The following is a 20,853-nucleotide window of genomic DNA, read 5'->3' on the forward strand; positions in this document are numbered from 1 at the left end:
AGATTCTGGAGTGGTGGTGCACTAATCTGCTGTGCGGCAACACCAGCACAAATATGACCTTCATGGAGGAGTCATCAGACGACACTCATGTGTTTGTACGCCAGTTTTTATATCAAAACAAAATATTGCCATTGTATACACCATATGAATAACAGTATTGAGACACACGCTTATTATTTTTTCCCTCTGAAATCAAGGATTATCCTGCTTTTGTTGAAATAACTCTCTCTACTGTCCAGGGAAGGCTTCCTAATAGACTTAGGAGCCCCCTCTAGCCCTTGTCTGCCAGCAGGCATGGTGCCAATAGGTTTATGTTTATCTGCTCTAGTCTTATTCTATTGGCAGTACTTTTCTACAGGGACTACATAAGCTGTGTGGGCGCAACTCAGAGTTGATGAATGCATTCATTCGAAGGGGTGTCCACATAGTGTATATTTTATTTATTTGGATTTGAGAATTTCAAGACACATTCATAGGACAAATCTATTTAGATAACTACAATATTAACTTAAGAATAGATCCAATATTTGAAAGACTTTTATTTTTCCAGCAAGAAGCACAAGCATAGAGAAAAGAATAAAGTCTACATCATGTTGCAGATATTTTCTAACAATTGTTTAATTGTGATACACTAATATAAAAATATCAATAAAGTGGAAAAGGCTATTACATGTGTATTGGCAAAATGCTCCCATTTTTTAATTGAATCCAATTTTTGTTGACTTACAATATTAAACAAACTTAACATAAGACTGATGCCTTTTTCTTGACTATATAAACACTTAGAAAAATATCTCCCTTCAAGAATTAAGAGATGAACACTGACTAACAGTACAAGAAAGAAATATTGAGAGTATAAAAACAACATGTCCTATAAGGTCTTCACAAAACCTCAAACAGCTATATCTGAAATCTCCAACACAGATGCCCAAGTCGGTCAATGTTCTTGTGAAGGACGCTATGGATTGGTGCAATGTAGCGTGCCACGTCCCCGTCCCGAGAGAAATCTCTGAAAAACACTCCTTTCTCTGCGCTAAATGTGAACTTCTGGGGCATAGGGCTGTTTCCACGCATGTACTCCCATACACCCAGCAATAAAAGTCTGACTTCAAATGGAGAGAGGTGAGGAAAGACCTCATGGATGTTGCTCAGTACGGGGGGAAGAAGTTGACCTTCTCCCATGCAGGACACAAGCAGACAAGATGCCTGAAGGTGCCAAGGGGAATCTAGCACGGATGGTTCCCTCGAAGCCTCCCAGTGGGCCAGCAGTGTGGCCAGGAGGCCCCTTAGAACAGCCGAACAATAGCACAGAGCTGGACGTCCAGCCGCCACCACTCGAAGAAGGTGAAACAACACAGGATTTGCTTCAAAACATCGGCGGATGTGAATGTCTCGTTCAACTGTGGTCTTGGCGTGTTCCTCAGGTGGCCACGACAGTTCTCCGTTTGCTACATCTGGACAAACATTCTCGACCAGAGCTACAGCAATAACTTTGGCAGCTTCAGCATTGATTGGGGAGGGGTCATCTGAGATGGATTCACCAGAATGACTGTAGCGGCCATTGCTCGAACCTGTTCCTGATCCATTATTGCTCCCACCTCCACCAGAGCTGCAACATTGGACTGTGACAGCGAGCAAAGTCTGCATGTTCTGGTTAACCTTATCTGGCTCAGACTGCAAGGGAGCATGGGGAGGTTTCAGTCCCTTTCCGATCACGCCAGCATGGAACACAGACCACACGCTACCCGAGAAGTTAACAGTGGTGCCAAACTTACAGTTCACGTCCAGAAGTGACACACCCAGGTCTGGGCCTACAGTGGGTGAAACAGGTCCATCCTCACCAGGGCTTTCTCTGTGGCCCCCAAAGAGGTCTCGGTTGCCTTTGTGTAAAGCTCCCTCCACAAGCTGCTGCAGCACAGCCTTGAGCGTCAAGGAGGAGTATGCTGCCAGACGGGACAGCAAGCGCATAGAGTAACCCACTGCCTCTCCACCACCCTGCCCTCCAACTTTTAATCCTTCTCCTCGCTGCCGCAGGGCTATGAAGAAATGAGCCACTGCAGCCCGTGAGATTAGCAGCAGATGGGCTGGTGAGCAAGCTCTTGGAAACTGGCTGCAGGACAGAAGACGTGCTGCTGCTCTAGATACCATGGTATCACCGTGATGGAGCAGTGGACAGAAATCATGAAGGTGGCTCGAAACAGCAGTTCCAACCTGGGCTGCCATTGAAGAGTGTGGTGAACTTCCAGCTGTGGGGCCGCCACCTTTGCAGTCCTCCTCCTGGCTTTGCACAGCTGTGGCCAGGTTGTTCAAGAGCTGTGCTAACTCTCTACTATTCAGGTTCTGGGTGTGGATCTGAGCAACACAACGGGCAACAGCTGCTGGGAGCAATCCTGGTATAGAAGAAGAAAGAGGGGAGTGGAGCTGAGAGGCCAATGCAAGCTCTTCGGGGTTCCTGGCTTGGGTAAGCAGCTGGCACAGGGCTTCAGTGGCCACACTAGGGCCTCCATACACAGAAAGCAGACACAGGAGCTGATGCAACCACAGGTGCCTTTTCCGCTCCAACCTGAGTGTCTCGGCGCAGAGCTCACCAACATGAGCCTGTAGCTCCTCAAGAAACGGGATCACACGTGACATTGCAGAGGAGGAGGAGGAAGCGGAGGCTGAACGTGGATATGCTTCGTCATCTTCAGGCCTGTTGTAAACGAGCTTGTGAAGATGCAACAGAAGCATCTGAAGCAGGCGGTCACAGGCTTCACGTACGCCATCATGTGGGGAGGGCGTGGGCCCTGAAATGATAACAGAGGCCGGTGTGGCAGTGTCTGCAAGAAACCGTAGCACTCTGGCTCCTCCCGCAGGGCTCTGACTGATGAGATGCACTGCCAACCCCAGCATGTTCTCCAGTTCCTCCCTTGGAACACCCTGGAACTGAGCCTGCAGCTGGAGTAGCACGGGGGGTCTGAGAAACTCCACCAGTTCAGCTGACACAGCACCAAGGAGAGTAGGCGAGAGGGCAGCAAGCTGGAGCAGGAATGGCACAGTGGCCCTGCGGAGTTGAAGGGAGTTCTCCCATCCTGCAGCCCCTGACGATGGAGGTGCATTTTGCGGTGGAGGGGACAAACTATCCTGGAACATCCTGAGGAGCTCTCTCTTAATGCTATCAGAGTGTCTGGAGGCCAAGTGACCAAGGATACCTACCACAGATCCTATTTTTGGCACCCGACTACTTTTGTCTATTGCTTGCTGCTGGCTGCCTTTTTCTCCTGAAGGATATCCGTGGGCATAGAAGTCCTTAAGTCCACAAGCCAGCACCCTGCTAATTATGGTGCCGGGAAAAGCAGAGCCAATATGAGCAACCACCCAGTCAAAATGAGGAGAATGTTGCACAGATGTATCCAACAACGCATCCACGCACGCGTCAGGGCACCACGCTAACATTGCTGCCAGACACTGGGAGTAGCATTCCATGAGGGAACGTGTGGCCGCACATGACATCCACAGCTGCAGGAGCTCGTTCAAGCTGGAGGAGTGTGGGGCTGCTCTTCTGCCTGCATGTTTACTGCTGAGCTGGCCGAGTAAATCCACCGCCCAGGAAGACACCAGTGGAGCCCACGCTTTTGGATTAAGCCTAATAAACTCCAGAAGGACAGCATGGATCTCTTTAATCACATCCTCCAGGTTTGACACATTGGCATTGGTCCCTCCAGTGGTGGCATTACTCCCATTGTCACTTTCCGCTTCGAGGTCTTGGAAAAAAGCCGCCACATACTCATCATAAACACCCCTCAAGTGTTCCAGGACTGCCCCTCGGCATGCTGGCACAGTGCGGAGGAGACGCACAGCACAGCGGGCATGATCGCGGACACTGAGCTTGCGTCCTTGCGTCTGGTCAACACCACTGATAAATGCTTTTATTTCTAATGCAAGTTCCTGAGGGCTGGAGAGCAAAAGGAGAAGCAGTGTTGAGATATACTGAACAAGAGAATATGTACATAACAGCAGGCAGTAAAGTAACTTCATTGTGACTCTACCACCACCACACCCCATCTCCTCGGCCAGATCTGGTGAAGGTGAGGTCCACACGAGCATGACATACCTATTCTTCTATATCTTTACTTTAGATTTCACTTAGTCAAGTGACAATAACAATAACATGATCTATATTGTATGGTTTTGGTTACACTGCAAGCCCTTATTTCACTGTAAATCAGACAATGAATAGCCATAATATCTTACGCTACTATGTACTATGATGGTACTATGTGTAACTTACAACAAACTCAAGTAAAGAAAAAAACACTTAATTTTCACAAGCAGCTGTTCATGTTTTACAACACCTGCCTCTTCAGTTACTGTGTTTTTAACCGCAGGCGGTTCAGACAGAGATACAGACCTGTAGTTACTCTGAGTGTGGCAGTGAGTCTGCAGCGCTGACAACGCGTTCCCCTCAAACATGGCAGACATCGTTCATAAACTCTAACACCACATGAACAACGATCTGTTTAGGGACTTTTTCCTGCAAACAAATTCAAACAGTAAGCAGAGGAGCGAATTAACTACAAAAACACCGATTAAACAACGACTGAGAAGAAGCAGCGGAAGCTCAAGTCCACTTTCTCATTGGTGCTAAGGACTGTATTACGCTCTCCGCTAAGCAGCGCCCTCTGTCTATCAGGAGATTGACCATCATCTCCAACGCTCGTTGTTGTTGTTGTTGTTGTTGTTGTTGTTGTTCTGGTAAACCATCAACAAACAATAATTATGTTCACGTTTTAATGAAAGCCTAGACTATATTTATTATATAATCACCATATTAACAGTAAATCAATCAAAATATTAGGTAGACTGTCTCAGTGGGTGTGTGAAGTATCACTATTTCATCTCTGTATATATATTTGTATATTTGTATTCTGTATTTTTTTTTTGCTTATATTTCTATATTTTCATATTTTTATATTTTATTCTTTAACTTAAATGTAACTTATTCTATTTTTCTTTTCTTCATTTTTCTTTTTTTTCTTTTGCACTTTTGCACTTTACTTCATTAAGTTAAGGTTTAGTTAAGTTTAAATGTAGATTTTTATTGTATAAGCTTGATGTGGGCAGACTGTCAAAAAAGCATTTCACTGCAAGTTATACTGTGTATGACTATGTATGTGACAAATAAAATTTGATTTGATTTGATTTGATTTGAAGTAATTCATTTTGCTATACTTTGCACCATTCATTTTCACAATAGCTTAAACGTTGTTACACCAACAAAAACAAGCATATTATTATTATTATTATTATTATTTATTTATTTTTTTTTTATTATATGTCCTAAGTTATCAGAACATATTAGGTAAATTATTATTAATGTTATGCATTTTCTGATTCATTATAATTATACCACATTTAGTTCTAAATTGCAGTATAACTGGCTGAGAGGCTTTCAATGAGTGCCAAAATCTCACAAATGTCTGTACCTATCAGTCTGCCTTACTCACTGGTTCCCATTACCAACAGCGAAGTCTGTCTTCACATGCTCCCAGCTGCAGAGCTGCGGTTTGTTTCTTAGTTTGAAGAATTGAGCTGATGTTACACCTCAACAAAAACACTGTGGTGAAGGCAGACACCTTTCACCAGAACATGGTCCAACCCTCCAAACACAGTCCAGGAGAAACTAATCCACGTTTTGAAAATGAAATTGGTTGGTAATGCAGTGCTCATGTAAGGATGGGGTGATTGACACTGAAGTATTTTTTTGATCCTGGTTTTTGGTTTATATTTTTATTTCTTTTATTTTTCCATCTTATGAATCTGAAAATGTCTATGATGTTGGAAAAAAGTGGGGGAAATGAGAACTACTTTTTCTTCTGGCCTCTCTTAGCATACACACAAACACTCACACATACACAGACAGCTACATAAAACATTCAACTCAATTTTACTCATTTTTTCGTCTGAACTCTAAACTACAACGAAGCCAAAGGCTAATTTTCTCTTGTCTCTGGCTGGCTGTTAGGAAGCCCCCCTGTCACTGTCAATGTCCTTCTTTATGTGTCTGAGGCGACTTTTTGTAATGATTGAGATCAGAAGTGGTACTGGAACATAAGCAGTATACATATAGTGATATGATTCCGAGATACTATCTAAAAATAAGGCTGGCTCCGCGGTTAGAGCTCTGGGTTATTGGTGCCAGCGTTGTGGGTTTGATACCCGAGTGTGTTTCACTGCACGAGTGGGTTAAAGGTGGAAGCCAAATCCCATCTGTGTCTAATACTATTAGGGAATATGGTTGTCCTGTCTTGTCTTAATGGCCCAAAACAATATCATAATTCACTTAATAATCTAAATCAATGTTATGGAATGAATGAATTACATGGATTGTAATTTAAGGAAAATGCCGGATGAATTTTCATTGATTTGTATTTTGTTAGGCGTTATTAACATAACGAATTAAAATATACAGCAACTTAATCTCGTGGCGTTTTATCAACATAAGGGCCACAGACTGATCTCCTGACACTGACAATATTTTGTTTACCATCTATGTCCTCACTCACAAGTACCTTCTGTTTAGATTTTTACGATTAAAGACAGATTTATAATTTAATATTATAATATTAAATGATTTAGATTTATTTATTTATTTATTTTTTTACTATTTTCACTAGCCATCGTGCCATAAACTACCATGGACTAGCTAGCACTAGCTACTTCAAAAAGTCAAGGCGAAGCTGCCCAGTGACCGCGCTAAAAATAAACGCGCTGACGGGAAACTGCTACGGTGCTTTTAGGGCAGGTACATCGCTTATGGTCATATTAATCACACTTATTAATCCTACATCCCAACATGCCGGGTTCAGTACGTTTCTTTATTTACTAGAAATACAGTGAGGGAGGTGTCTGCTCGCACTGGGCTGGTAATGGCCGCTTTAAGAGCACGCAGACGCCATCCTCTCCCAGTGCCTCAGCTGACCGATAACGCTTGATGTTTAGACAGTGAGGAAGGAAGGGGGGAGAGACAGAGAGAGACAGAGAGGACAGAGAGGACATTTCAGAGCTATAACAGTGCTGTCTGTGGTAAGTCTGGTTAAATCATTTAGCTTTAACAATTCAGTTTTAGTTCAGAGACTTAAACCTTTGGATTTCTGACCTGTACCATTTGAGTGTCGGCTAGCATCGTTAATAGCATTAACTTTAACTCAGCGGCTTAAAACAGCAACAACCTCGTCTTCTTTCACTGCGTGGCGGATGTCTGTCTGTCTGTCTGTCTGTGTGTTTTTGCTCAGTGACTATCTAGCTATCTATCTAGCTATATAAAACGTGTTTACTAATACTTTGCTGATAGTAATTGTTTTATTAGCCCACTGTTATATTTGTAAATGTTTTTTTTGTCTTGACTAGATACCATATTCATGCAGTATTGGTGGTTAATGTTAAATTAAATAGAAATTAAGCCCTTTTTTCGCAACATAGCAGCTCCAGCAACAAGCTCAGGAAACGAGGACATTTATTATTGTTATTATTATTATTATTATTATTGAATATTTAAATATCTGTTTGTTTACTGTCAATGTGTGTAATCTCTTCCGAACAGAACTCCAGACTGAAAGTAAAAGCAGACAATATTTGACTGTCAGCAGCATCACAATGGCACCCAGCCAAGTAGGTTTCTGTCCCGGTTAAAGGGACGCTTCGCATACCCCCCCGCCCCCCACCCCCCTTTGCAGACCAGTAGTTTTACTTTTGATATTTAAGTCTATAGTAAATAAATAAACACAAACAAGTACGTTTGAGTTCTTCTCTACTTTAACTAAAGCAGACCTAGAAAAAGAGGACTACTCCTTTTTGTTGTAGTAATATTTCACAAACCGTATTTGTACTATTTGTTCTATTTTTCCACTTTTACTCAATTACAGCGCCGTACTTTTTTTTACTACAGTCTGCTTCCTGTTCCTGCAGGGTTATGGTTATAAAGAATGCAAATATCATGGTTTTAAACTACATGCTTATCTCAGTCAATATCAAGGTTTACTTCAATATTCCTATTTTTTATCTCCCAGTTTGATGAAAAGCCAGAGCCAGGTGACCTAATTGAAATCTTCAGAGGTACATACCAGCATTGGGCCATCTATATTGGAGAAGGTTACGTCATCCACCTCGCACCACCTTGTGAGTTACTAAATCATATATTTCATCCTAATTATATATATATATATATATATATATATATATATATATATATATATATATATATATAATTTTCATTGTTTTTCATTATGTTAGGTTTTATTAGGTTTTCATTATGATGTTTGTGTGCACAGCTGACCATAGGGATTATTCTTTTAAATTACTTTTTTAGTTTCATTTTGAGCCACACCTGTAAGCCCTGTACCAGTTAGGTCAGTAAGACCAGTATGAGTGGGTGCTAATTATAACAAAAAGGCAGGAAGTAAATGTGAAGAAAGTAAAGTGACATGTTCTTTTACGCCACGTCTTCTTTTCTGCAGCTGAGCATGCCCAAGCCGGTGCCTACAGTTTGATGTCGGTGCTGTATGACAGGGCCATTGTGAAGAAAGAACAGCTGTGGGACGTGGTGGGTGATGCCCCATACACCATTAACAACCTGCTGGACCACAAATATGAGCCACGTCCAGTCAGATTCATCCTCCGGGATGCACACAGTCTTCTGGGCCAGGAGCTGTCCTACTGTGTGTTTAGAGGGAACTGCGAGCATTTTGTCACAGAGTTGAGATATGGGAAGGCTGAGTCTCGGCAGGTAGGACACTCTGCAGGCACACACACGATTGGTTTATGATGATTTGGGGAGTTTTGACGCTACATGTGATCCACTTTATTATTTTTTAATACCCAATAAGATTCAAGTAATATTAAAAACATGTCATGCTCAGTCTGATGCAATATTTGTGAAATTCTTATTTTTTCTTGCTTAATTTCAAATCCAAGGCTGTAAAAAAGTTTGACTGTATTAATGTGAAATAAAGCAGATCTTTTAGGAATGAAATGAAATCAAAAACACTCACGACTGCTGTCCAATGAAAACCATGTATCTCCATTTTTGTCTGTTTTTAGTTTTTCATCCTTTGAACCCTATAGCTGTTCTGTTGTCTGCTGAGTTTCTCTAAGTACATAAGCAACAGAAATGACATGGTATTTACATGCAAAACGCAAAACATGCCACTGACTTCAGCAAGCTTTTTATGGCTCTGACACAATACATTGTAGTTTAATAGAGATATTGTTATTTACTGTACATGTTCACTTCATCTCAGCTTCGCTGTGGTATTTGCAGGTGCGGAAAGCTGTGGAGGCCGGACTCAGTGTGGGCATTGCTGCTGCGTTTAGTGTGGGAGTTCTTGTCGCTGCATCACGCCTTTTCGGCTCGGAGAACAAGGAGAAGAGGAGCACACAGTGAACCTACGGCTTAGGAGCTGAAGGCATGGTCACCAGGAGGCCTTCAACTGGATCTAAATCTCTATGCGTGATGCAGCCATCCACTGAAACAACCTAACAGTACATTTTGATTGGGTTTTACCTACAGTACAAAAGAAGTTTTATGTTTTATAATTCCTTGTTGTGACACTAAAAGTATACGTTATGTGTAAGCATGTCTCACCAGAAAGCTACAAACTTTGAGGTTTCAGATTTTGATAAAATTTAATAAAATTTAATATTTAATATTAAATTTATAAAAATGTTTATTAATATCTAATAAACATTTGGCCCCTTTTTAAGGTATGAGAATATTCAGGCTGAGAGTTTAATGCAAGAAAGGATAGAATCACTTAATCTGGTTCTGGAAACAAATACAAACCCACACTGCCCTTGATCCATTAACATGGTCTGACATCATTCATGTTTGATATGCTATTAGCTCCAGACACTAGTTTAATAATATAATAGAACTGATTAAAGTTTGTATAAACTAGCCTTTGTGTATTAGTGCCAATTTGGTTGGTTTTGCACAGGTTTTGTGTGGTTTGATAATATAAACTAAAGTATTACTACAATAAATTGTTTCATACTCTTCCCTCATTAGTCTCGCTCCATATAGGTGTAAAACATCTGTCTTCAGGGCACATTTGAAAGTGTTTTGCCAGTGGTGTGTTTAGCACAGTGTGTTGAAGGAGACTTTTGTTGATGCTTACACAATGCTTGGCAACAAAACGGTAGTGTGTTGCGCTGTGGTTGAGCAAGAGGCAAAGCAGCACAGTATGTCTGTGGAGATGGACTCCCTTAGGTTTTATTATTTGTATTATTTCTTGAAGTTGTATTCTCATGAGTGCGTGTAATACATGATTCACCTTCCTCAAGATATTGCACCAGATGATAAAAACTGACATTCAGACCAAAGGCATGTCATAAAATAAAGTAAAAAAAAGGGAAAATACCCATCACTCAGCATCTTAATGCCTCTCAACCCAGACCAGACCACTACCAAAACGAAAGAAAAGAAGGCACAAAGCAAAAAAAAAACAAACAAATAATCCTATCATTGTTGTAAGCCCTGCAACAGCATGAAGAGGTGATTTGTCATCTGTATGTATACAGTACATGTTCATGCAAGCACTGGAATTACATTGGGCTGCCTGGGACGGTGATTGTGTGACAGGGATTTAACTGCTAAATACTCAAGCACTTTTGAGTCTCGGTCACCCATTATAAGATTCAGGGCTCAAGCATTCAGTATCGAGTGTATATTCAACATACACACATACTATGATATCTAGGTTAAAGTACATATTTTTTTAATATAAAAAAAAAAGTATTTGACTCCCAGTGCCATTCTCCAACAAAAGTGTCCATGCACGTGATAAACTGATACTGTAATCAGTGTTAAAAAGGACCATGGTTTTTATTCTAACAGCAGAGGCCATATAAAAGGTCATAGCTGAGGGCGTGTTGTCCATTACACAAACATATCTAGGTAACGGGTAATTATGAGGTAACCTTCACCCCACCCCATCCAGCAACCAATGAAAAGACAGCTCAATTCTTCTGACTCCACTTCGCAAGGATCATGGAATGTTTCCTTAAGACCATGCACTGACCAGTGTCCTTCTGCTGATCCTTTGACTTGCCACGCCCCCTGTTTTGGACACTGCCTTTCTTAGTCCAGTTTGCGTGCGCCCAGTTTAAGAGGTCCTTTGGCTGCCTTTCGCTCTGCCCTTTTGGCCTCCAACTCTTTCCTCCTTTCCTCACGCTTCTTCTTGGCTAATTCAGCTTTACTAAGACCTACAATGGAATATGAGCAAGATTAGAGTTTTAACCAAAAAAATGTACTTGTTATATATATATATATATATATATATATATATATATGCAACTAACATTTGAATAAATGTAAATAAACAGGTTCCTTGATTTTCATGACATTACAAAAGCAATTATTTTAAACCCATTTACATTACATTTTTTTTAGACAGAAAATCCATCATGTAACAATGTGAACAGTAATGCACAAGCAGATATTTACATAACAGTGATACTTACCCTGCTCGCCCTCCAATGACTCCCAGTTCTCCTCTCCTCCCCAGTCACCTGCAGGATTCGCTCCCCAGCCATCATCAGCCTTCTAGAAACAAACAAATAAGTCGCAGTTAAGCCGAATGCAACATTCTAGATACATAATTCTGTCATTGCTTTATAAAACCATTTTTATTAAGCCTACATTTGCATGTTGATATCATTTTTAATGTGTGGTAAAACATTAATAACCTAGTCATAAAGTGCAAGAGAACAGAATAACGTAGAATAAAGGCTCCAAAAAGCAGCTAAAATAATGTACTGATTAAATTCAATCAGTCTTGGGCCTCCCTCACCAGTTTCCTTCTCGTATGGTCACTCAGTTTGTGAGGATGGCCTGCCCAAGGCAGATTTTCACATGTTTCATATTTCTTCCCATTTTTAAGGATGGATTTAATTAAAGTCAAAGGGGTGTTCAGTGACTGTTTTGTCTTCTGGTATTTAGTCTCTGACTCTTCAGTTGTGTGAAGTGTTCTTTTGTCTTCAAGGTGTATTTGCTTCCAAGGATACTGATTAACCAGTGACTGAACCTTCTAGACAGGTGTCCTTATACTACAATCACTTGAGACACATTCACTGATTTCCTTATTTCTAATTGTTAATAAGAGTAATATAACCAATTGTCTGAACCTCAATTAGGTCACTTTAAAGGGGGTAAATATTCTTCACAAATGTTTACATTATATATATTTATTTACATTACTTTGTAGAACTTAGTGCTGCCCAAGGAAATTCAGTTTAGTGCTGCCCAAGGAGTGCTGCCCAAGGAAATTCAGTTTCATTTTAAGCAAGTCAACCTCAGACATGCATAAACCCCAATTCTTTCACTTGTCAGAATCTCTCTTCCCCCCCCCCCCACTTCCACTTTCATCCTTCCCTCCTTTCTCACCATAGCAACAGCTGCAGGATTGGCCCTCTGGGACACACTGGAGAACAAGTCAGATGTTGTCCCTTTCCCAACTGCACTGTCCCAGTTATAGTCACTGGACAATCGCAGACTGTCCTGTGCAGAACTGTTACTTTTTGGGAGGAAGGCTGTGGAAGTAGTACTTCGTGGTGTTGGGTTGAAGCTCTCTGCAAGAGCCCCGTCATCATCCCAGTCATTGCCCCATCCCTCGTCTGCAGGTGAACTCTGACCTTGACCATCCACATCCTTCTCGTTTGACCAACTGTCATCAGCATCCCAGCCAGAGCTGCTCCAATCAGAACTCTGCTTTTTCATGGCTCCAGAGGAAGTTCGGCCCACCTACAAAACATTTTTGATAACATGTATTTGCTCAGTGGCTGAGCAGCTTATTTTAAGTAGCAGTAAATGATGAACCAAACTTGAGCATCTTAGATATTTTTGGCAATAAGATAAAAAACAAGCAGGTTACAAGCAAAGGAAACAAACATTAGTCTTTAAATAGCAACTCAAAATTAACAGTCAGAATGGACATCTGTTTAAGCCATGCTTCTTGTGATTTTGTTTCTGGGGACATGGCTTTAAAAAAAATGAACAAATAAATAAAAATTCTTGGCCAAATTAAGAGCCTTACACATACGTTTGACAGACCTTTTCACATAGTGCTGTATATTCTACAGTTCATACTCAAGTTATTTATATGGTCCTACCACATACAACTACCAGAGGTACCAGATCGACTAGCATTACAACTCAGTGTACTTACACTGCTTTTTTTCTGGGTTGAAGACATAGCGGACCAATCAGAGTTCCAATCATCTGGGTCGGTTTGTGCTTTCTCAGGATCCTGATGGAACAAAGAGGAAATGCAGCAAATGATATATCAAAACTTTGCAAGCATGCAACACATTTACAGTCCAAGAGCTAACTTTTGCATGTTAGTCACCTCAAGGCTACCCCAATCTTCATCATCCCAACGATCTCCAGCTGTTTCCTCTGCTTCATCTGTAGCATGCGAGGCCTCTGATTGGTTCGTCACAGTACCTGATGTGGGAGCACTAGGTGTGTGTGCTTTGGTCTCTGGGTCTGGTGGGGGAGGGGGGAATTTTTTAAATAAAAACAACAACAACTACTACTACTACTAATAATAACAACAACAACTAAAAGCAAAGTTCCTTGATTCACAAGGTCAGTGTTTTAGGAGATTAACTTTACCCGTTGCATTTGTTGAACCTGTAGCAGCTGCAGGTTGAGCAGTAGGGGCACCTCCGGCTACTGCTCCTTCACTGCCCGCAGGGGCATTGCGGATGAGTTTGGAAGTAAGAGACGAGACACCTGTTACTGCCCACCCAGCCCATGTTGCAGCGGAACCACCAGCCTGTGCGGACGCAGTTACATCCTTCTCTGGACGAACAAAAACAATGGACTAGCCTGAATACAAATGTTAATCACTAAAAAGGCTCCTGCCAGCACTTAGCCACTAAGTTTCAAATAACATACATTTCAGCCCATTACTACATTTTGTAACCTCATTTTCTACAATAACTTTCCACAATTATTACCATTTAAAAAGCACCAAGGCTCATGAGCTGATGTCATACCTATTTCAGCCAGTTTAGATGGGTCATCAGAAACAGTCTCCAACTTGGTCAGAAAACTTTTAATGGTTTTAAATGCCTACAGGATACAGAACAGTGGAACCAGGTATTAGTCTTTGAAGTGCTAATGAATATTTTAGGTTTATTAATTTAAGTTTTCATCATTTCAGTCATTTGATGAAAACAATGAAAACAAGGGTCATCTTCAATTTACTTTGCATATTTGTCAGTGCTAAGTACACTATAGACATGTTACCTGGTCTCTGACGTTCTTGTCAGGGTCCACAGTGAGTGGACAGAGTGTTGGAAGAATGCGTACGGCACATTCAGTCACACTGTAATAATGATGGGTGGCAGCAAAGCCAAGTACACCAGCAGCCCGTGATGCAGGAAATGGGTCTTTAGTGGCCCGAGAAAACGCAGAGGTCAACACCCGTTGGCGCATCTGATTCAGCATTAAAAGAGACAGAAAATATAGCCGTTAAACAGGTAAAGGCTTTAAGCACATTTTAGTTACAATGCGTATTTCTATTTGCATAAAACTATTTAACAAGCATTAATAAAACTGATTTACATATGCAATAAATATACCAAATGTGGTGCTGACGCTATTATTATGTCTTACCTGGTGCAAAAATGCTTTCAAATTAAAGCAGGTGGAAAGACGCTTTAAAACTGTAATAGTCTGCACCAGTTTTAACAAAGTAACAAACATAAAAATGGTGCAGAGGTGAAAAACTGTGGAGATTTTTTTCTGCTTGTTTTGTGCTCTTTCTTCTCAAGCTGGTTCAACTCACCCATAAATTTTAAAGCTTAGTAGGTATGTTGGAGGACGGACATCACCAAACTGCACTGGATTTCAGCCCTTAGTACCCCACCCATTATATAGTGTAAGAAGTTGAAACAGTCTGTGTGTAGGACTTACCCCACAATTAAGATAGGGGGCAATCTTGCCCAGGCAAACAGTGGTGTTGCAGCGAATGGGACCCTGGTCGTCTCTCGCCTGCAGTCTTGCAAAATGCCGCATTAACTCCTGATTCAAGTTGGTTTCATTCAGCTTGGGAGCCAAGAGAAGCATAGACTGTAGAAGAAACACAAATACATGAGATTAGTTTTTGATCCAGAATCCTCTGAAGCGTCATACATGCTTTTCTCTAATCTATTTTTACACAATTTAGCTTGATGAGGTTTGCAGGTTGTAAACACATAATATTGGCACTGTTCATGACTATGTTTACCGAGACATGCTCTTCCATATTATAGTCCTCTCTCTAGCATATATGCAGTGCTAATAGTTAGTTTTAGTCAGACAGAGCCCATGTCTTTTCTTAGTCAAAGACCATTTTCAGTCAGTCAAATCACTTTAGCCTAATGTGAATTTCAGACAGTAAGGATGCCTTTTTTCAAAAGAAATGGACAAGTGTCAAGCAAGAGAAATAGTACAGCCTACATAACTTTAGACTGTGCGTAAATGTGGCCTAATTACCTCAAATGAATTTGACCCCCTGTGCAATCCATTAACATTAAATGCTCTTTGAAAATTTCACCTACAGCATAAAGGTCAGAGCATGATAATCAAGTGAGATTACCTTGACCGTTTGTTCTCTAATGGCTGGGTTTGTGTCTGTGAAGCCATGAACTACATGCGGGAAGATTTGAGAATTGACAGCTGCCTCATTCAAATACTGAATAAACTGCTCCATCTGTGTAGGAAAGAATACAGAAGGAAAAATGACAACAATTATTTTGTAAAGCCACTGTTATGTGCTTATTTACATATATTCAACACGGTCTGAAAATCTGTGTGTGTTAAGAAGTGCTGACCTGCTGCAGAAGCCGTATTCTCATTGCTCGATCAGTAGAGGAGAACATTTTCACTATAACAGGGATGATTTTCTGTTGGTATTCTTCAGCAGATAAATACTTTCCTACCTGAACAAAAACAACAAAGAACAAGAATGTTCATGTTATTTATTCCTAATTAATAATGAAAACTGGCCAACTGAACTTATATTTCCTTGGATGCGAGAAGTGTTGTTGACATCAACGATGTGCTCAAAAAATGCAGTACCTTAAAGAGTGGTGTCAGAACAACGGCACCAGCATTGCCAAACTCAAAGGCTGTGAGAAGCTGAGGCAGAACTTTGTGTTTGCAGAAGTCTTCAGGGAAAGAGTCAAGATTGTCACTCAGATCCTGGAAAAACTGCTGCTTCTCTGCTGGCTCCTTAATCTGAACGCACAAATTGATATGCCTCATGAAACATATGAGCAACAATGAGGTGATTCAGTGCAAAAGGCTAGCCACATCAAATCAGCCATCCAAACATTTCCAATATTCATCCTTGCTAGTAGCAACACTAGGCCATATTTAGTCTAATAACATTAGAGTGGTATATTACTGAGCTGAATTCAAGAGGTGACTCAGAGGATTCAAGAAGTAGTTCAGAAGAGATAGCCTTGATTAATCCCAAAACAAAGTCAAGTACCCACAATCAGTTCACAGTCATGTGCATTCAGCTTAATAGTACATCCAGTTGGGGAGGGTACAACATGTACACAGCTGATATGTCTCTACCTGTATCTGCTCCAGAAAGAGGTTGCTTTCCACAAAGCTGTTGCACAGAAAGCCTCCAGATGAGCGGCAATTCTGTAGGAAGCGGGCCGGGTTAGGCCGAGCCTTAGGGTTTGCCCCTACAAGCTCGCAGTAATGTGGCACCAGCTGCTTTGGAATCTGTCAAGTGGGACAAGACAGTGCATCATGAAAACATTGCTGTGACTGACATGTTCAGTTACCTCTACTGAAGAAAAAACTGACTGCTTCCCTTTGTCACAAGTGACCACATACTGCAGGAAGAGGTGGTGGCAGTTTCTTATATGTAAAACACTGATTAAATGTTAATTTTATCAGGTGCTGGATGGCACCTGAGCTTGCCGACACCATCAAGAGATCTCACCAAGGTTACAACTAAGGTGACAACATTCCTTTTAGTTTGTAGCCCTAAACGGCTAAAGAAATCATGTTATTTCTTTGACCACAAGAACATTTTCATATATACTATGGACAAAAGTATTTGGACACCTACAATTGACTAACTTTACGTGGTCTGACACTTTGTGACTGAGTTGCCTTGAATCTCTGATTCTTTAGAGGCCACGGTCTTAAAAACTGCCATGTGTCTGTACTGTATTATGACTGTATTTGCACAGCTAAAGCTTTGATTCTTAGATGGAGGACAATTCCGCAAGCTAAACTTGACCAAACCTGTGTCTTAAATGCGCAAATGCTTAATAAGTGTTTTTAAAATAAAATGGCAAGTAAAGACTATGCAACTTCATGTGACTTCACGGTCCCAACTTCCTAGGATTTTCTAGGATTTTAGGACTGCATTTTGCAGTCATCAAACTACATACGATAAAATAAGGGATGTTTTACCTATATATATATATATATATATATATATATTTATTTATTTTAATATAGTGTTTTCAACAGAGTGCTGGGCGGTGAATAAAACTTACAAAATCACTCCATTTTGTTTTCTTAGTATCTGTATTGTTTCTGTATTGTCCAATTTTGGGGATGTAGTATTTATTTGAGCTGGAAAAACACGCTGATAACCTGTCTTTCGAGTGAATGGTAAGATGTACACCTAAGGATTAACTGTATGTTGTCAATCCTTATATTTTTTCTGGTTTAACTACCTGTTTTGAACAAATCATTGAGCTCTTTGTTACCTTGCCAAGAGATCGGAGAGACGAGGCACGAGGCAGAGGTCCGTTAAACACTTCCCAAATTAAACAACCCAGTCTCCACACCTCTCCTGCCCTGATGAGACACCAAACACACACCCAGTTACACATAACACACACACAGTATATTTGCAGTCTACGGTAGCTACATCAAACAACCAAAAAAAAAAAAGCTCCAATCTTAACTTGCAGCTTTCTGGTGAACTAGTTTGATCTCGTAAAAAAAGTTTTCACTCACCACTTCTCTCCTCCACTGTTGGGGCTCTCTGGGGGGTCATACTTCTCCAGGTCAGGGTTTACCACTTTAGCTGGTGGTAAAGATGAGGGTTCACCCTGATCTGAGGTCACATGATCTAATCCTCCAAGTTTCCATTCGCCTGCTCGATCCACAAATATTGCCCACATGCCAAGGTTGTTATGGAGAAGATGACAGTCGATCACCAAAAAGCTAATTGCTTTCTGAATGGAAAAGGACCAGGAACAAGTGATTGACAGAAGAGACTAGAGACACAGATATTACACATAGAAAGAACATGCACAATGACCTGGCAATAAATGGTGTTGACAGTTTATCGTTTAAAAAAAGAAAAGAAAAAAAGAGCAAAACATGAGCTACAGAAGACGTAAAGCATGCACATTTTATTTATTAATAATATTTTATTATATTCACAGTGTTCTCTATTATATCTACCCACCACAATTTGATGAAGGCCCCAGGAAATCTCAAGCTCTCCTGAGCCACCACTCTCTGCCCGTGCTTTCAAGTGAGTAGCAAGAGGGGTCACTGGCTCCGTGACCAGGTACAAGCTTTTATCCGTCTGAGGAGTAAAAAACAAAAAAAGCCAGTGACCTTTCTAATTGGTTAATGAACATAAAAGTAACTAAATACAGCTCTAAGGGAACAACACCTCCAAACTGACTGAAAACTACTAATGATTTGGTGTTCAAGAAGTAATACATCTTGAGATGTTCAACTGCCTCTGTAAATAAATTTAGCTTCTGTATCTCTGTATTCAGGACTTCTGTCTGAAAGTGAAAATCATTGCAGTCAGTCATGTGATGCAGGACTCCACTCATGTGCACGCCACGAAAGCAAATGCTCCTGAAAGTTACGTACAACATTCACTCAAGAGAATCTAAAATACATACTTATAGTGAGGCAAGAAAGCTATTGGTCTTGCTATTCATTTGCTGCTGTGACACTGGATTTCCCCACTGTGGGACTAATAAAGGATTATCTTATCTTAATAATTACATAATCTGTTGCTTTACTGTGGGGAAAATTATCTGTTGACCAAAGTAAAGACAGATTAAATACGTGTTTCACACAATGCCATTCCTCAATCAAAACAGCTAATTTCAATGTTTGCATCGTAGTTAAAACACAGTTTAACACCACAGACATATTGCACAACGTTGTTCTCCAACTTTGGATTCTCATCTATTATTACACAGTGAACATATTGCAACTGCTCCAGTTGTCTCAGGTTTGAAGGGTGCCTTTTCCAGACAGCATGTTTCAGCTTCTTCCAAAGATGCTCAATGGGATTTAGGTCAGGGCTCATAGAAGGCCACTTCAGAATAGTCCAATGTTTTCCTCTTAGCCATTCTTGGGTGTTTTAACTGTGTGTTTTGGGTCATTATCCTGGACCACTGGACACACCTTGATTTAACATGTCCCTTTGGTCACATTATTTTCAGGCGTACCATAATTTTTGTCCAGGCCTGTTCAAGGAGTTTACTTTTTAAAATAATTCTGTTGAAGCATGGTTCAAATTCAATGTAAGATTTTCATTTGTTCATTTTCATAACTTTTGTCAGATTCAAGTTATTTCTGTGACCACTGTGGGTTTTTCTTTCATTAACCGAGGAGTACCAGCAATTTTGTCCACGTGTGTAAATATCAACCTCATGTATGTTAGAGCAGATAAAAATATTGCAATGTTGTTGCATCTGAATTGATAGAATTTAAAGATATTTTACAACTGGACTTACTGTCTTCATTTTCTTACAGCAAACTATTGCTTAGTATTAGTAATAATAGAATTTGGTATTATTATAATACAATGTATGAGTTTACTGTATTATTTAGCACACCACAGCGCAAATACCATTTCATTTTGTGCTGACATGAAAATTCTGGAATCAGTTTACCTTATTCAGAACACTTCATGCCTGGAAGATGCAGACCATTTCCTTGAAAAAGGCATTTTGACATAGATAACAGACAGCCTATCTGTCTCGTGACCTTCATGAGACTCACTAAGCCACCTACTGAGATAACGGAAACCCCTCAGAGTCTTGTATCTGACTTTGAGTGGGATGCACAACACAGGGCCACATGGACGCTGACCTTGCTGATTAAACTCAAGTTCATCTTTATTGGCACTAAATTTGAATCTGTAAGCAAACCTAAAACTTGCATATCATTTGCATTTGTGTATAACTGTTTTGTCCAAATGTGTGCTAGTGAAGAGTACTCATTCTCTCTTTCCATACTTACTTTATGGTCATGCCCTTTTGCTCTTTTTCTGTGTGTATTCAGTGTGCAATAAAGTGTGGTTTTCTTCTTCTTCTTATTATTATTATGTCCATCTTGTTCTTATTGATTAAAAATTCATCGCTGGTTCCACAGCAGTAAAATCTAAAAGCGATCCCCTTAATTCATTTGCTGCAGCAATGGCTGCCCACCGCTCCGGGCATGTGTGCTCACTGTCCACTGTGTGTGTTCACTGCACAGATAGGTTAAAAAGGAAGCCAAATTCCACCCGTGTCCATCGCAAATGGTTAACATGGTTGTCTTGTCTTGCACTTTCGATGAACCTTCTGTTATGCTTTGTGACACTCTCGCCTGTATTGTAGTCCTACCTCCAATCCATCTACGTAGGACAGGATGTTGGGATGCCTCAGAGTCTTCATTCGTTTGAATGCTGCTTTGGCTAGTTGGGTCTGCTCTTCTGTTCCCTGGCCCACTTCGTACAAAAAGACTGACACTGGCTCCCCAGTTGTCTACAGAGTAAAGAAAGAACACACTGCAGTGACAGTGGACACCAGAGCAAAACACAGAGC

The 20,853-nt window shown here is 40.7% G+C and overlaps 3 protein-coding genes across 3 annotated transcripts in view; 1 reads left to right on the top strand and 2 right to left on the bottom strand.

Annotated features, from left to right (window-relative positions):
• Positions 1-148: 148 nt before the first annotated feature.
• Positions 149-4,605, bottom strand: ints5 (integrator complex subunit 5). Its single transcript, XM_072663360.1, has 2 exons — positions 4,391-4,605; positions 149-3,934 (listed from the first exon to the last, which is right to left on the bottom strand). The coding sequence occupies exons 1-2, from the start codon at positions 4,459-4,461 to the stop codon at positions 901-903; spliced, it is 3,105 nt and encodes a 1,034-aa protein (XP_072519461.1). The 5' UTR covers positions 4,462-4,605; the 3' UTR covers positions 149-900.
• Positions 4,606-6,908: 2,303 nt separating this feature from the next.
• Positions 6,909-10,036, top strand: LOC140540561 (phospholipase A and acyltransferase 4-like). The gene is made up of 5 exons (XM_072662911.1): positions 6,909-7,065; positions 7,583-7,650; positions 8,049-8,157; positions 8,496-8,764; positions 9,299-10,036. The coding sequence occupies exons 2-5, from the start codon at positions 7,636-7,638 to the stop codon at positions 9,419-9,421; spliced, it is 516 nt and encodes a 171-aa protein (XP_072519012.1). The 5' UTR covers positions 6,909-7,065; positions 7,583-7,635; the 3' UTR covers positions 9,422-10,036.
• Positions 10,037-10,223: 187 nt separating this feature from the next.
• scyl1 (SCY1-like, kinase-like 1) overlaps positions 10,224-20,853 on the bottom strand; it is an 11,748-nt gene continuing 1,118 nt past the window's right edge. Inside the window, exons 2-18 of the mRNA XM_072662910.1 lie at positions 20,653-20,793; positions 18,480-18,602; positions 18,023-18,243; positions 17,770-17,860; positions 16,610-16,765; positions 16,106-16,264; positions 15,859-15,966; positions 15,624-15,737; positions 14,960-15,115; positions 14,291-14,479; positions 14,038-14,113; positions 13,652-13,840; positions 13,383-13,522; positions 13,203-13,283; positions 12,422-12,778; positions 11,500-11,581; positions 10,224-11,241 (exon numbers count right to left, since the gene is read on the bottom strand). Coding sequence (XP_072519011.1) covers positions 11,117-11,241; positions 11,500-11,581; positions 12,422-12,778; positions 13,203-13,283; positions 13,383-13,522; positions 13,652-13,840; positions 14,038-14,113; positions 14,291-14,479; positions 14,960-15,115; positions 15,624-15,737; positions 15,859-15,966; positions 16,106-16,264; positions 16,610-16,765; positions 17,770-17,860; positions 18,023-18,243; positions 18,480-18,602; positions 20,653-20,793 — 2,508 coding nt within the window. The 3' untranslated portion in view covers positions 10,224-11,116. The remainder of the gene's footprint in view (positions 11,242-11,499; positions 11,582-12,421; positions 12,779-13,202; positions 13,284-13,382; positions 13,523-13,651; positions 13,841-14,037; positions 14,114-14,290; positions 14,480-14,959; positions 15,116-15,623; positions 15,738-15,858; positions 15,967-16,105; positions 16,265-16,609; positions 16,766-17,769; positions 17,861-18,022; positions 18,244-18,479; positions 18,603-20,652; positions 20,794-20,853) is intronic.

Source organism: Salminus brasiliensis, chromosome 19, assembly GCF_030463535.1.
Source record: "Salminus brasiliensis chromosome 19, fSalBra1.hap2, whole genome shotgun sequence".
NCBI classification, from domain to species: Eukaryota; Metazoa; Chordata; class Actinopteri; order Characiformes; family Bryconidae; genus Salminus; species Salminus brasiliensis.